We start from the raw sequence: 15,219 nt of genomic DNA, 5'->3' as shown, positions 1-15,219 counted from the left end.
TGCGCTGACCACAGACCCGTCCATACCACATCCAGTTATTTCCCTAAATCGTTTCAGGCAAATGCCGGGATGGTTCCTTTGAAAGGGCACGGCCAATTTCCCTGTCAATCCTTCCCTAACCCGAGCTTGCGCTCCGTCTCTCATGACCTCGTTGTTGACGGGACGTTAAACACTAACCACCACCATCCAGTGACACCATTGGCAGAGGATGACGTGGTGGTCAGTCAGTACTGTTGGGCCCTCCAGGGCTTGTGGACAGAGTCTCTATTTATTGTCCATATACCATTGCCTCACAGTTGGTGCTTCATGACAGGGTACACTGGCTTGTTGATACAAACAGTAATCATTTCTGAACTATTCCTCTACTGTACACAGTACACAGTGCTGTAAAATGTGTTCGTGTTCTTTCACATTTAGTGTTTCCTTAAGTGCTATAAAAAGACCACACATGACCAGAAAAGGTGGCTGGGGTGGCCGAGTGGTTCTAGGCGCTACAGTCTGGAACCGCGCGACTGCTACGGTCGCAGGTTCGAATCCTGCCTCGGGCATGGATGTATGTGATGTCCTTAGGTTAGTTAGGTTTAAGTAGTTCTAAGTTCTAGGGGACTGATGACCTCAGAAGTTAAGTCCCATAGTGCTCAGAGCCATTTGAGCCATAACCAAAAAAACACTGCCTTACTGAAACACCATCTCCCCTGTATTTCACTATTGGCATTATACATAGTGGCAGATAATGTTCTCCAGACATGCACCAAACCCAAACCCCTTTCATTGGATTGTTTATAACACTAAGATAAATTTTATCACCAGGCAAGGCATAACACAAAAGGTGCAGACACTAACTGCTATAACATGGGGATCGAATTGTATAACAAATTTCCAAGGTATTTAAAAAGCTTAAGGGCGCTGCTTTGAAGTGGCATTGACACAGTTTCGTACTAATAAGTGTTTTTATAGTATTAAAAAATTTCTGTCAAAGGGAAAGATTATCTTCTTAGTTGTACCATATTATTTATAAGTAATTTAGATAAATTGCATTTTTGTAATTGTATCTGCAAAGCTGTGATCAGAATTTTAACATGTGTCCGCAATCCAAAACAAATCTTACATTTGTCTATGAAGAATACATAACAAAAATATCGGAAATTTGTGAACCATGGTAATCTGAAGTTCATGGGACTTAATATTATGTTGCTCCACCTATTAATTTTAGAACTTTTACAGCTTTTGCATTTGACATAGTAGTCAGTACTATATATGATAGTTGTAAATTGTTGATTACATAACTTCACATTGTGGCTTTATGATTATCATGTCACTTTGGTTATTTATTCCAGCCAACAACTGAACTGGTTGGTGGTGATATTGGTAACAGCAATAGTATTACAAGTGGTCTCAGTCTGGACTCCAGTTACACAAGTGGCACACAGACTCTCACAAGTATTCATGGAGAAGCAATTTCAGCTAAGGATGACAACAACATTGATGCAGCAGACTATTTATTTGCTTTGGATGGTCAGTCTTGGGGAATATTGAGAGATTATTTCCAAGACACAGTTCCCAAAATTCTTGCAAGAGGTGCAGTATTTGCAAGAACAAGTCCTGAACAGAAGCAGCAGATTGTTCAGGGGCTCCAAGATATTGGATACTATGTCGGTATGTCACTGAAATAATACTCTAAATATTATTCTTTTTCAAATTAGTTGCTTCTGTTTTCCTCTCGATTATATTTGTGTATTTGGTAAAATGAGGAAAGAAAATTTTATCAACAAGTTGCTGAATCTATGTACGAATAAGCTTTGAAATATACCACTCTCTTAGTTTATGACATAAACTGAAGCTACTGTTACTTACATGTAGACAGACTCTGCAATCATCAATGAATGCTACTGAATACCATTCTATTCTCACCATCACACAACACAGATGGACATAGGTACAATGGCACTATGGTGTGAATAGAAGTCATTTTAGAGGTGCTTGTGGCCTTAGTCCTCCAGCTAGCAACGAATTCTTAGTGCACTGTATGGCCACTTCAACACCATATTGTAGAGGACGCAACGTGATGTGCATACACGTGTGCTGTGTGGCGGCCTCCCAGAAATTGTGTACATGTGTAAGGATGTTCTTCTGACCATATTACATCCAGTCAATACAGCAATCCTCAGAAACAATCATCCTGTCTGTGAAAGAATTACAACATGACCCATCCAAACACCATTAATTTAGCTGCAGGAAACATGAGTACATTCCCTCAGCATGCCCAACACCACTTCAGTAGATTGGAACTATTCACTTTTCAAAGCTCAGGTACAGAAAATGCATTGCCATATAACTGCACTGTGTCACGAGATGGTTGAATTCTGTGAAATTTTCATTGCACTATTCTAAGAAAACACATACAGTTAGTTGGCAGATCAAAATGGTTCAAGATGTAACAATTCTCTTAACACTGTCAAAACGCTGATGTATTTGTAGTTAAAAACCAGAGGTTTAGTTGGAACACTGTGTTACAAGTGAGTCCTGGTTTACAATTTCTTCGTTTCCTTAAGGTGAAAGTTTGAACATTTTGATTCTCAATTATGGTGATTTTGCTGTAGGTAGTTAATGCTTGCCATATCCACACCATAATACTGTCATGATTCACACCACTCGTTTTCAGTTAACCTGCTTACTACCATAATAATTATTTGTTTTAACTCATTACTGAATGTATTTTTAAAAGTAACTATTATCAAACAAGGAAAATAAGAAATTCCAAAATAATGTTGTGATTTTACCGAGTGTAATATAACTAATAATTTTCTTAAATTATTGGGGGAGCGCCCCCCCCCCCCCCCCCCCCCAACCAAATTTTTGAGATGGTGTGTCTCAGACAGGCACAACAAAATGAGAACTTAAACACGTAAGCTTACGTGTTTAGTAGTCTTTTTGTTGTGCCTGTCTACAGCTCAGCATCTCTGCTATATGGTGAGTAGCAATCTATCCTTTTCATAATATTGTCATTATTCCATCCTGAATTTTCCACTGATTAATTTTGTATCTGTGCTTTGAAATACCTCATCTTCACCCATTCTCTGAATGCTGCATGAGCTGTACAACCTATGTACTCAACAGACAAACTAGGCCAGAGCATCAGGGACACTTTTCTCTGCCTACAAAGTCTGGGGAACAATGTGTCCATTTACTGGACACAGGGGACTTCAAACAAATAAATTAAAAATGTGAAAGCCAATGAAGCAAGCACTGATAATCAGTTGGTAGATGTGCTGCCCCATTTTGTGCTTTTTTTTCATTTTGTTGAAGTACAGTGAGCTGGAGGGCTACTGGAAGTGGCAAACAATAAGCTGCAGTCAGTGCACTGAATAGTGTCTTATATTCAGACAAGAGGGTAGAGACTAATTGATATGGAGAAGTTTGTAATGTGTTATCAGGATAGACTGCATATCCAAGCTGTTTTCTTATAACAGTTAGCTAGCCAGACCTGTTGAACTACATCTACTTTTCACTTTGTGTAGTGTGACTCATATTGTGAAGGTTCAGATGTATGGGAGTGAAAAATGAGAAAGAGTGAGTTTGATTTTACTTGAGTTTATATATTATACTTTTTTAAACTTTACCCATTTTAGCGATGTACTCCTTAGACTATTTTAGTTTGAGCAAAAATAACCTCACCATTCAATGCCACACCCAAGCCATTTTGGTGTTATGGAGGCACTGAACACAAATAAAAAGTGTGTGTGTCTTTAAATAGCAGAGTAAGTGTGACATTGAGAAATTTACTTCACTTAGTACATATTTATGTTTCACAAGGATTCTGTGAAGTTTAATTAAGAGAACTGTTAGTGTGGTGTTTATGTGAAGCTTTAAATTTTTGTTAAATTTATTAGCAGAGCATATTTTATTTCTTTCTTTTTTTATGTGTATGTGCAGCCATGTGTGGAGATGGTGCCAATGACTGTGGAGCGCTGAAAGCAGCTCATGCAGGCATATCACTTTCTGAGGCAGAATCATCAGTTGCGTCACCATTCACATCAAAAGAAGCAAACATTTCCTGCGTACCTAACTTGATAAGAGAAGGACGTGCTGCATTGGTTACTTCCTTCGGTATCTTTAAGTACATGGCTGCATATAGCTTAACTCAGTTTGTGTCTGTTATGATACTGTATTCAATTGATAGTAACTTGACAGATATTGAGTATTTGTATATTGATCTTTTCATTATAACAACTTTTGCATTCTTCTTTGGGAGATCAGAAGCGTATGAAGGTCCATTATTTAAACAACCCCCAGTTCTTTCTCTGGTTTCCTTTTCTTGTGTACTTTCACTTGTAACACAAGCAATCACTGTTACAGCTTTCCAGAGTGCATCATTTTTTATTATTCAGCAAGCACCATGGTTTGAGCCATTCAATTCAAGTGTGAGGGAAGACGAGGATGGCAGTGTTGAGTGTTATGAAAACTATGCTCTCTTTGCTGTTTCAAGCTTTCAGTACATAATACTAGCTCTTATTTTCTCAAAAGGTGCACCATACAGAAAATTTATTTTTTGTAATGTAGGCTTTTTGTTGACATTTGTTGTTTTGACTGGGTTCACAGTTTATCTGATTTTATGGCCATTCGAATGGCTGAGAGACTCATTTGAGCTAATGCTCCCTCCTGACATGAAATATAGGGTGTTGATGCTGATACTGGCTCTTACAAATTTTGTTGTGTCTGCATTCCTTGAATATTTCATTGTTGATCACATATTTATACAGAAACTGAGGTATGAATTACCACGAAAGAACAAATCTTCCAAATTGTACCTTTTAGTTGAGGAGCATTTAAAACATGATTTTCTGTGGCCACCTATAACAAAGGAAGTTGTCTGTGATTCTGCTGTGTCAGATGAAAACAGAAGGACTAGAAGGCCTATTGTGTCAAAGATCTACAGTGTTGATGAGAGAAAAAACAATATTAGCAGTCTAATAAGTGCAGGCTCTTCTCATAATAATGAAGTTACATTAAGTCCAGCTACTTTCTTGGAACAGAAAAAAACAAACATCTCATCTCTAAATAGTGTTGAACACGTATCAACTCGTGCCAGTAATTCAGTGGCTAACTCCAGCTCTAGTGTTCCAGAGATGGGCACTAATAAACTGTCTGGTGTGAACAGTAGGAATATTGTATATACTGTTATTAATCCTGTTGCGGACATTCATGCAACTGACAGTGATCACAAAAGTGAGGAACCATTGACTGTGTCACCAAAGACTCTTGTAAATGGAACAAATGTAGCATCATCTGTATGTACAGTTGAAAAACTGAGCTAGTCTTTCAATGCCAAAACAGAAGTGTATGTGTTTCTGTTTTTGATAAATGTAAAATCTATGTAAATAAAGTTTCCATATTTGGAAGTATTTTCAGCATCACTGAAGTTTCATGTATGGAAATTTTAGTGTATGGTCCAGTTAATCTTCTGAGCTAACTTGTTTAGGTTGTGTGTATACTGCAGTTTGACGTTGCCATTGGTGAGACTGTCGTTCCAAACAAACATGTTCATCTTCTGTTAATGAGGTGTGTAAATTATTATTCCAGCTCTGTGGCAACACTTTTACAGATGATAGAGTTAATTGTTGTGAGTATTTCATGACCAAGGACAGTCATCATATTAAACCTTATGTTTTGCTGTGTTAAGACAGAAACTACATAACGACACACAGTGTTTTGCAGAGACAAATTTTTGAACTATAATAGAAGTAAGCGTTCTGTCTGTCTCTTTGTGTGTGTGTGTGTGTGTGTGTGTGTGTGTGTGTGTGTGTGTGTGTGTGTGTGTGTTTTTGTAAATTTCCAATTGCTACTCACATATGGATTTTTAACAGTATTGTGTTTTTATCATGTGTAATAAATGTATTATAACTGATGGCTGTGTAGCTATGGACTGTAATGCAGATAAGGGATGCACATATGTTTTTCACTTAATTGTTACAGCTGTACTGAAAGACTGTGAGTTGATATGTTATCCACACCACAATTTTCCATATTTTTTAGGCTGGTATGTGTGCTTTTTATTGCTGGTGAGCTATTGTAATTGTTAAACTCCATTAACGTTAGCATTAGCTGCTGCAGATTGGTATTTTATTTGCATACATGTGCAATGTTATCCTTTATTATGCTTCAATTTATTTATGTCCCAAAAGAAATGAAATTTTATCTAGTGGATAACAGATTATTTAACAGTCATGAAAGCATAAATAAACTTACTGTGTTTTAATCAAAGTGCTTAAGTGTTTGTACCTAATTTTCACTTAAGTGAGACATGATCAATACTGAATACTTAAGTGAATTTCTGAGATATCCTATTACTGTGTAGTTTAGTCTGCTCCTAAAATTGAGAAAATGGGTCCATTTTTAATAGCTATTAACTGAAAAGGAAAATAAATAAATTTGCATGTGTGTGTATATAAGTTTGTTCTGAATATGTAGTATGGCAAAGTCAAAGCCAAGATGAGCCAGTAATGGTAAATGTTATGGAGAAAAAATTAAGTAGATAAGTTTAAACAACCTATACATGAAATAAGTCTGTGCAAAATCAATTTAATGTGAGAAGTTGTTGACCCATTGTGTAAATGCTTTTGGAAAAAAGGGAATGAGAGAGAATAATACAGAAAGAATGCAAAGAAAATCACAAGTAGCGGCTCATTACATGAAATATGCGGTTCTCAAATGTTTCGTGCCACACGTATAAACACACAAATCATCATAATCCCATAGTGACTTACATCTTATACTCATATCTGTAATGTGTGCATTCCTTTTTAATCTGCTGTTCTTTCCCATTCCCTCATTCTACATTTATCTTCATTGCCTGCGTCACAGTTTGCAACAGATTTGACACCCTGTGCTGAACCATTCCTGATAATTGGTTATGCCTGTGCATTCCAGAGTTCCCTTAACTCAGTTAAGCTGATCTCGCTTCTTACTCACCCACCACAGAAAAGTGCAAGGTGGTCAATAAGACTGGATCCATCCTTATAAATGAAAAATGGGCACATAAATTTAAATATAAAGTCAATTTGTGTGAAATGGGAAAGGACGAAAACCTGCAAGGCTATGTTACCAACATGGTGCCATTTTGGAAGCCGCCATATTGGGTACAACTTGTAATTTTCGAATGGAGTGAGGGCATGTGATATGTCAAACTGATAGGTAATTACATAAAAAAAACAGTGGTGTCTTTCATTTGAACATAGCTTGATTCATTCTCAAGTTTTGCCACATTTTGTATAGAAGAAGGCAAATGCTGGTGATAATACAAGAAGGCCACGTGATGTACACAAAGTGTTGTCAGCACATTATAAGGTGGTTGTAATCTGCTTCACCCAACACAAATACTAGAATGTGAAAACTAGTATCAACAATACATTCAAGTTTTCTGATCCTTACCACATACACAATTGCATTCACATGTCCCAAAGAGAGAAATCTGACGTACTTAAATTTAGGAAGCATGGTGGACATGCCATGGATCTGTATGCCGTATCCTTCCCTTGAAAACTTTATATCTGGGTATACCTGGACAGCTAGACTGTAGCGAGATGAGGCATCAGCATGCTATAAGAAAGTTGGAAATGTCCCATCTTCAGACAGCAACAATGGCAACACATCCTCAGGTAACAACTGCAAATAATGGGGTACTGTTAGTGTATGCTGAATGAAGAAGAAATCAATATGAGAACCCCATATTTCATACCAAAGAATCACTTTCAATGCACCATTTACCTTCAATGGATCCCTCCAGTGAGGGTTGACACCTAACCAGCATCAGAAATAGCTGAATAGAAATAGCTACATCTGTAAACAATATGTCATAGGAGAAATGGCAGTTTCCATCCAGCTCACATGTCACCCATTCTGCAAACCAATTCCTATGATGTGGTTTGTCCTCAATGAAATGTTGTAACACATGCATTTTGTAAGGGTGCTATTGCAAGCTGACCCCAGTTTCTTGCAAGATATGGTGAGCTCTATGCTTTGAATTCTTACTGAAAGATGCCAGAACAGTGATTGATGTTGCTTCATCCAGAGCCACTTTTGACTGTCTTGTTTTTGGTTAAGCTGTGACAGAGCCAGTTTAATGGAATTTTGCAAGACATTTCACCACTATACTGCAGGTAATTGGTGGTCTGTCTGAGTGACATGAGTGAAATCTGCTGGAAGAACACGGATGCTCTTTTCTCCTGATATCAGGACAATCTCAATGCATTAGGCTTTTGTTAACCTCATCAGCTGTAAGAAAGAAACATCAGTCATAATTCAAGAATAAATAAAGCTTATACTCAAATGAAAGGCACCATTGTTTTTGCCATGTGTCTTTTTTGTGTCACATATCGTCTTTTCCATTTGAAAATTATGTGTTGCATCGAATAAGGTACCATCCTGAATGTTATCTATCATTAATCAAACATGACAGGTCTATGTCAGTCACAGTTACTAACTGCGATATTGTCTTGTTTATCTTCTACATCGGTATTGAATATGAAATAAATATTTGACTATTAGAAGCTTCTCAGTATATGCACTACAGATTATGCAGAACCATTCATGCTGCTGTCTCATCTATGAAAATTGTAAAAATGTTTAATTGATAATGAATTAATGCTCATTTACTTAAAGCTTTTATAGTGTCTGTAGATACTGATGGTTGTCATGCACATTTAAGTCACTTGCTTCCCTCAAAAACTTTTTTGTTATGTTTTGAAACAGTCTCAGTTTTACTGTCTCAGTCTGTATGCCATCACTCATAAACAATAAATAAATAAATAAATAAATTAGAAGGCATGAGATATTCCTAAACTGAAAAGAATTCTAACAAAGAAATTGTAGACAGCTATTAATACGACATTATTCTTTGCTTCTCAAAATTGTTTCTTCCCATACATAGAACCTATATATGAGAAAAACATGTTAGCAAAAGTAACTTTCCATGCCTTTGTTTTTGATGGTGGGTAGGAAAAATAGAAATGTGGTGCCACCATTTTTGTTAAGGGGCAGGCAAATGAAAACCAAACACTTGTCACAACATAGACGCAGAATGTTTCCATTCAAAACAGGTAGATGAGACAATCAATTCCTGTTTCATAGAGCATGATTGGCCGTTGACAGATCTACAGTTGCATCCACTCTTGTGCTTCCTCATCAGACTGAAACCAATGTCCTTACATGCCTGTCTTCAGGTTGCCAAAAATGTGAAAATAACATGGTGAAAGGTCCAGGCTGTACGGAGCCTGTTGCAGTCTTTAACAGTCAAATCACTGAAGTGTAGCCATAATCCAATTGTGGTTCCCCACCCAAGGAATGTGATGCTGGATTCCATGGAGTGAGCGATGAAGTATGCAGGCCATGTTTGCTACACAGCAGTCTGAAGGATAGTCAGATCTTAGGCACTAGCCATACGATACTACAACAGCTGGACAAAAAGCTAGATCAGTGTGCCAGCATCAAAGGTCATAACCCAACAACTACATGCATCTGTGATGTGCCACTATGCTGTTCACCTACCACAGTGGTGACGGTATCAAAACCTAACAGCAGTGGGCCACCTGTAGCATGGACTGCATGTTTTGGCAGGTGTTCAGTTTTCATTTGACTGCTGCTTATATAATGGATGGTCTAAGTGAGATCAAACAACTCTTTACACTGGTCAGCCAAGATACTATTCCTAGATTTGGTGAATACTGCCCTTTTAAACCTACCTTTATTGTATTAAGAAGTTGATATCCAAAGTGGTAGTTTTGATCCTGATTTTAATGTAGTCTGTAATGAAAATTGATATATGACTCATTAAAGTCAACACTATTCTAAGATTGCAATTTGTTTAGTAACAGGTTGTGACTCATCCCATGACCAACTAATGCAAAACAGAGTGGGATTTTTTAAATTCTATAAAAATATTTTCTATTAAATGAAATACAAAAGCTACCAGATTAAAAGTTTGTTGTGATGTCATATAGTTTCTGTCTTCGTCTGCTCAGAAGCTTAATTGGGTGATGTTGTTTTAACATTTTCATGAAATGTTATGAATTTTGACTGAAAGTGATTTTCAAAAGTATTTGTTCAGTTAGTATTACTACCATTCATGAAATGAATCAAATTTCTGAGTATGTGATAGTAACTGTGACAGTAATTTTTACTATATGAATGGTTGAAATGCTGTTGAGATGATGTTCTTTTTTGTACCTGTGAAAGTAATAATAGTCTATTTAATTTTTAATAATTTTTATTTTGTTTCTCAATACTTTTGTGGCTTGTACTTCAATGACTAAGTCAGGAAGCTTTAATTACATGGCAGATTTTGTTCAGTTAATGGTTTAGATTTATCCTAATCTCATTTGAGAATTCCATTACTTTGCTTTTATTTTATTTAAAAAGGTACATAATCTCATTTAGTGTTCTGTTACAGTATGTGACATACTTTGTGAACAGTATTATGTTTCTAGTATTTTGTATCTATTATTTAAATATTTCTAATTTAAAAATTTTGTGACATACAACTATATTTTTTACTTGTGTGATTGTTTGAAATTTTGAAGTAGTAAAAAGATTGGTTTGCTGATGATAGAAAAAAAATGCAGTCTTGTGAAAAAAAATTAAAACCATTCTACACATCATATGGAGTACTTCAAGCACACATTCCATAAAGAATTTGGGTATTTATTTGTAAAGACTCATGAATTGTGTTGTCATGCTAACAGCAATCAATATGCTGTATTTTACTGATCCATGATCTCTCCACTATATCTGAATATGAGCAGGTAACTGTGTATCCACTTGGGAAGTCATTAACAATATATTGTGCATACAAAAGAGGCCTCAAAAATTTTATAGAAAGCATGATCTCTGATAATGGAGTGTGATTCAGGAAAACTATACATCATCTTCATACATTGTGGGTGATATTTTAGAAATATGTAGAAAATAACCAGACAATATTTGTATGTGAACAGTATGTGCCCTATTCAGAGTATGTGCGAGTGTATGTGTATATGTGTGTGAGAGAGAGACGGCGCATGTGTGTGCGCGCGCATGCATGCGTATGTTAGGCAATGGATAATGGTTTTACAGTTTGATATTTCTTCACTTTCCTACTTCTGCTCCTCCTCCTCCTCCTCCTCCTCCTCCTCATCATCATCATCATCATCATCATCATCATCATCATCATTTGATGCAAACCAATATAATAATTCCTGCAGGTCAAATAGAAAACCTTGGTGATAGCATTTTTTTTTCCTTTTTTTTTGTTCTGTCTACTTAATGTTATACACCAATTTTTTTGGTGGTAAGATATGTAATGTCTCTTTGTGAGTGATAATGGTTGCTTAATGGTATGGAAGTGTTAGAGCTATTACATGGTGAATAGTCCTGATGAAGATGGAACTAGGAAAGAAGCAATGCTGCCAAGTTAAACACCAAGATTTTGTTTGTTTAGTGTTTCAATAAGCATATCATTTTGAACATTACTAAGACTGAGACCAAAATGTTGACCAACGGTGGGTTGTTAAGTATGCCAAATTGTTTCAAACATGGTCTATTTTATCACCGTTGATTGTGAAAGTCACTGTTTGATCGTACTTAGGATAAATGCTGGATATGAGAGCCAAACTTTCATTTTGTGATTATTACTCTAATTATTTCCTTTTCCTTGAAATAATGGCATAGTTTGTGTGGGAATAATAAGTCTCACATGTTTATCAGTGCAATGCCTTGATATAGATGTGGGTAACATAAGTTATTTAAAGCATGGACTGATGTAATTTAATGTGAACTGTGTGTATGTTAAGATGGATTAAGATTGCGACATATCTGGTAAAGCTGCTGCAGCACATCTTTTATAAAAATTACTAAACTTTGTGAAACATTGAATTGCGTAATGTTGTTGTAAGAAAAGCTAATGTTAAATTGTGAGAGCTCAAAATGATTTTACATGCTTTGAGAACTACCATGTTTATCAGTACTAAAGGAAGATGATGGTTTGTGCCCTTATCAACTCATAAACAGTAACTTAAACCACTGCCACAGTCACAATTAAATTAAATTATATTTTTGTCACATTTGCTGTTACAAAAGAACAAATATTGAAATTTTGCATTATGTGATTTCACCCTGTTCAACAAGAAAAATGTGTAACTTGGTGCTGAGTAAATACTCATTGTTACCCATTATTATCTGACATTTTATTTTCTAAATCACCTCTGTTTTGTGCAAAACCATGGAAACAAGAGCCAAAGACTCATGATGCTGTTTTCCAAGTCAGACTAAGTACTTGCTGCAAAATGTACACTAGCACACATTTCACTGTATACATGAACAAAAATGTGTGGTTCTTCATTTAATTATTTTTTTAATGTGGGTTACTGCATTGTCATTCATGTGTCAAGATAAAAGTATCACAGTTAAATACGAATTTTGGTTTTCTAAATATGTCAGTGATATGAATTACAGCGTGGAACCTGTAAATATTATTTGTTAAGCAGAAAAGAAGAGACAGTAGGCGCAACGTCTGATCTTGACAACAAGGATTAGAATTTCATGCATTCCTTAATCGTGGCTGCTATACATAAAATAAATATTTATGATAGTGATTTTATGCTCTCTAATGGGTTTGGAAGTCGCAAACATCTTGTTAATCAGTATTTAATGAAACTCATTTCCTGTGAAGTGATTTGTAATCACCGAGTCATAATAAGGATAAACTAGTTCTATTAATAAATTTCTTAATAGCCGCTGCAAAAAAAGTAGCAAATGCTCGACACTGCAGTGCTGTGAATGGTTTCTTAGCTAAACACTACGAAATATTTATTGGTACCTTCAGCTCCTGAATTTTCCATTCCTCAGCTGAAATAGGACAACACCTGCTTCACTTGATGGCTGCCTGTGCAAGTCATACATATTTAGAGAATTTGCAATATCTGTCTGTTCATATGCCATTGATACACATTTATTGCACAGTGTTACCCTACAAGCAATGGTAGTATGTGCGAATCCCTGAATTTACTAAGTATCTCTATAATAGTGAAGGCAGTCAAATAACTTCTGAATGAAACTTTACTCAGTGAGATGCCTACATCACAAGTGCCCCAGTTTTTATTTTCGAAAACATTAGAAGACTTCCCAATAGCTGAAATACACAACACACATTATTTTATCAAAGTGATTGCATTGTTTCAACCTGTAGCTTGCCAAACCAAATGGATTGCAAATGTACGTCATGAGATGAATAAAACACAATTCATAATACCATCTGAGTACATCACAGTATGGTATATTCATCTCAGGGTCAGGCCTTATACTGTACAGTGATGTACTCAGATGGTGCAGGCACGTTACAGGTTAAACCAGTGCAATCACCTTGATAATATTACATGTGTTGTGCATTTAAGCTATCTAATGTTTTGAAAATAAAAACTATGCCACTTGTGATGTAGGTATCTCACTGAGTAGTGTTTCATTCAGAAGTCATTTGACTGCCTTCACTATTATAGATTAGATTAGATTAATACTTGTTCCATAGATCATGAACACGACACTTCGTAATGATGTGGAAAGTGCCAGGTTAATAAAAGATATCTGTACAAGATATTACATTACACAAAATATTTCATGACACTAATGTTTAAGTTGTTTCTTTTTTTTCGTCCTTAATTTATATCTAACAATTCAGCTAATGAGTAGAAGGAGTTGTCATCTATAAATTATTTTAATTTATTTTTAAATGTTAGTCGGCTATCTGGCTTTTGATGCTGTTTGGTAGGTGACCAAAGACTTTTGTGGCAGCATAATTTTACCCCTTTCTTTGCCAAAGTCAGATTTAACCCTGCATAGTGAAGATCATCCTTTCTCCTGGTGTTATAGCTATGCACACTGCTATTACTTTTGAACTGGGTTGGATGATTAACAACAAATTTCATAAGTGAATATATATACTGTGAGGTTACTGTGAGGATCCCTAGATCCTTAAATAGATGTCTGCAGGATGACCGTGGGTGGGCTCCAGCAATTATCCAGATTACACGTTTTTGAGCAATGAATACTTTTCTACTCAACAATGAATTACCCCAGAATATAATGCCATACAAAAGCAGTGAATGAAAGTTGGCATAGTAAGCTAATTTACTGAGATTCTTATCACCAAAATTTGCAATAACCCTAATAGCATACATAGCTGAACTCAGGCATTTCAGCAGACCATCAATGTGTTGCTTCCAGTTTAACCTCTCATCAATGGACACACTTAAAAATTTGGAAAATTCCACCTTAGCTACAGACTTCTGTTCAAAGTCTATATTTATCACTGGAGTTGTGCCATTTACTGTACGGAACTGTATATACTGTGTTTTATCAAAATTTAAAGAGAGACCGTTTACTAAGAACCACTTAATAATTTTGTGAAAAACACCATTTACAATTACATCACTTAGTTCTTGGTTTTTGGATGTTATTACTATACTTGTATCATCAGCAAAAAGAACTAACTTTGCATCTTCATCTATGTGGAATGGTAAGTCATTAATGTATATCAAGAACAGTAAAGGACCTAAGACCAAACCCCCCCCCCCCCCCCCCCCCCCCCAGTGTGAGGAATCATCTGTTGTTTTAACATTACATGAACCACTTATTTCAACTTTCTGCATTCTTCCAGTTAAGTATGAATTAAACCATTTGTGCACTGCCCCCCTCAAACCATAATGATTTAGCTTATCTAAAAGAATTCCATAATTTACTCAATCAAAGGCCTTTGAGAGATCACAAAAAATACCTATGGGTGATGTCCGGTTATTCAGAGCATTTAATATTTGATTAGTGCAAGCATATATAGCATTTTCTGTTGAAAAGCCTTTCTGAAAACAAAACTGACATTTTGTTAGTACTTTATTTTTACAAATATGGGAGGCTACTCTTGAATACATCACTTTCTCAAAAATTATTGATAGAGCTGTCAGGGAAAACACCCTGCTCCAAAGAGCTATTACATACGTGGCTGAGAATCCTACTTATCTGTGGGGAACAAGCTTAAAGTACCTTGCTGGAAATGCCATCAATTCCGTAAGAGCTTTTACTTTTCAGTTACTTTTCAGTTTACTTTATTATTTTACCGATTTCAGAGGGAGAGGTTGGTGGAATTACAGTTGTTTCAAACTGCACAGGTATGGCCTCTTCTATTACTAGCCTTGCCTCTTC

At 36.0% G+C, this 15,219-nt stretch overlaps 1 protein-coding gene across 3 annotated transcripts in view; it reads left to right on the top strand.

The window, feature by feature from the left end:
- The window catches only part of LOC126297792 (polyamine-transporting ATPase 13A3), a 422,483-nt gene extending 410,280 nt beyond the window's left edge, over window positions 1-12,203 (top strand). For all 3 annotated transcript variants that reach the window (XM_049988996.1, XM_049988997.1, XM_049988995.1), the window contains 2 exons: window positions 1,338-1,656; window positions 3,934-12,203. In XM_049988996.1, the coding sequence (XP_049844953.1) occupies window positions 1,338-1,656; window positions 3,934-5,315 (1,701 nt within the window). In that variant the 3' untranslated portion in view covers window positions 5,316-12,203. The remainder of the gene's footprint in view (window positions 1-1,337; window positions 1,657-3,933) is intronic.
- Window positions 12,204-15,219: the final 3,016 nt, after the last annotated feature.

Source organism: Schistocerca gregaria, chromosome X (assembly GCF_023897955.1).
Source record: "Schistocerca gregaria isolate iqSchGreg1 chromosome X, iqSchGreg1.2, whole genome shotgun sequence".
Taxonomy (NCBI): domain Eukaryota; kingdom Metazoa; phylum Arthropoda; class Insecta; order Orthoptera; family Acrididae; genus Schistocerca; species Schistocerca gregaria.
Note: the sequence above shows the minus strand (reverse complement) of the source record. Positions and strands in the feature narration are given on the sequence as shown.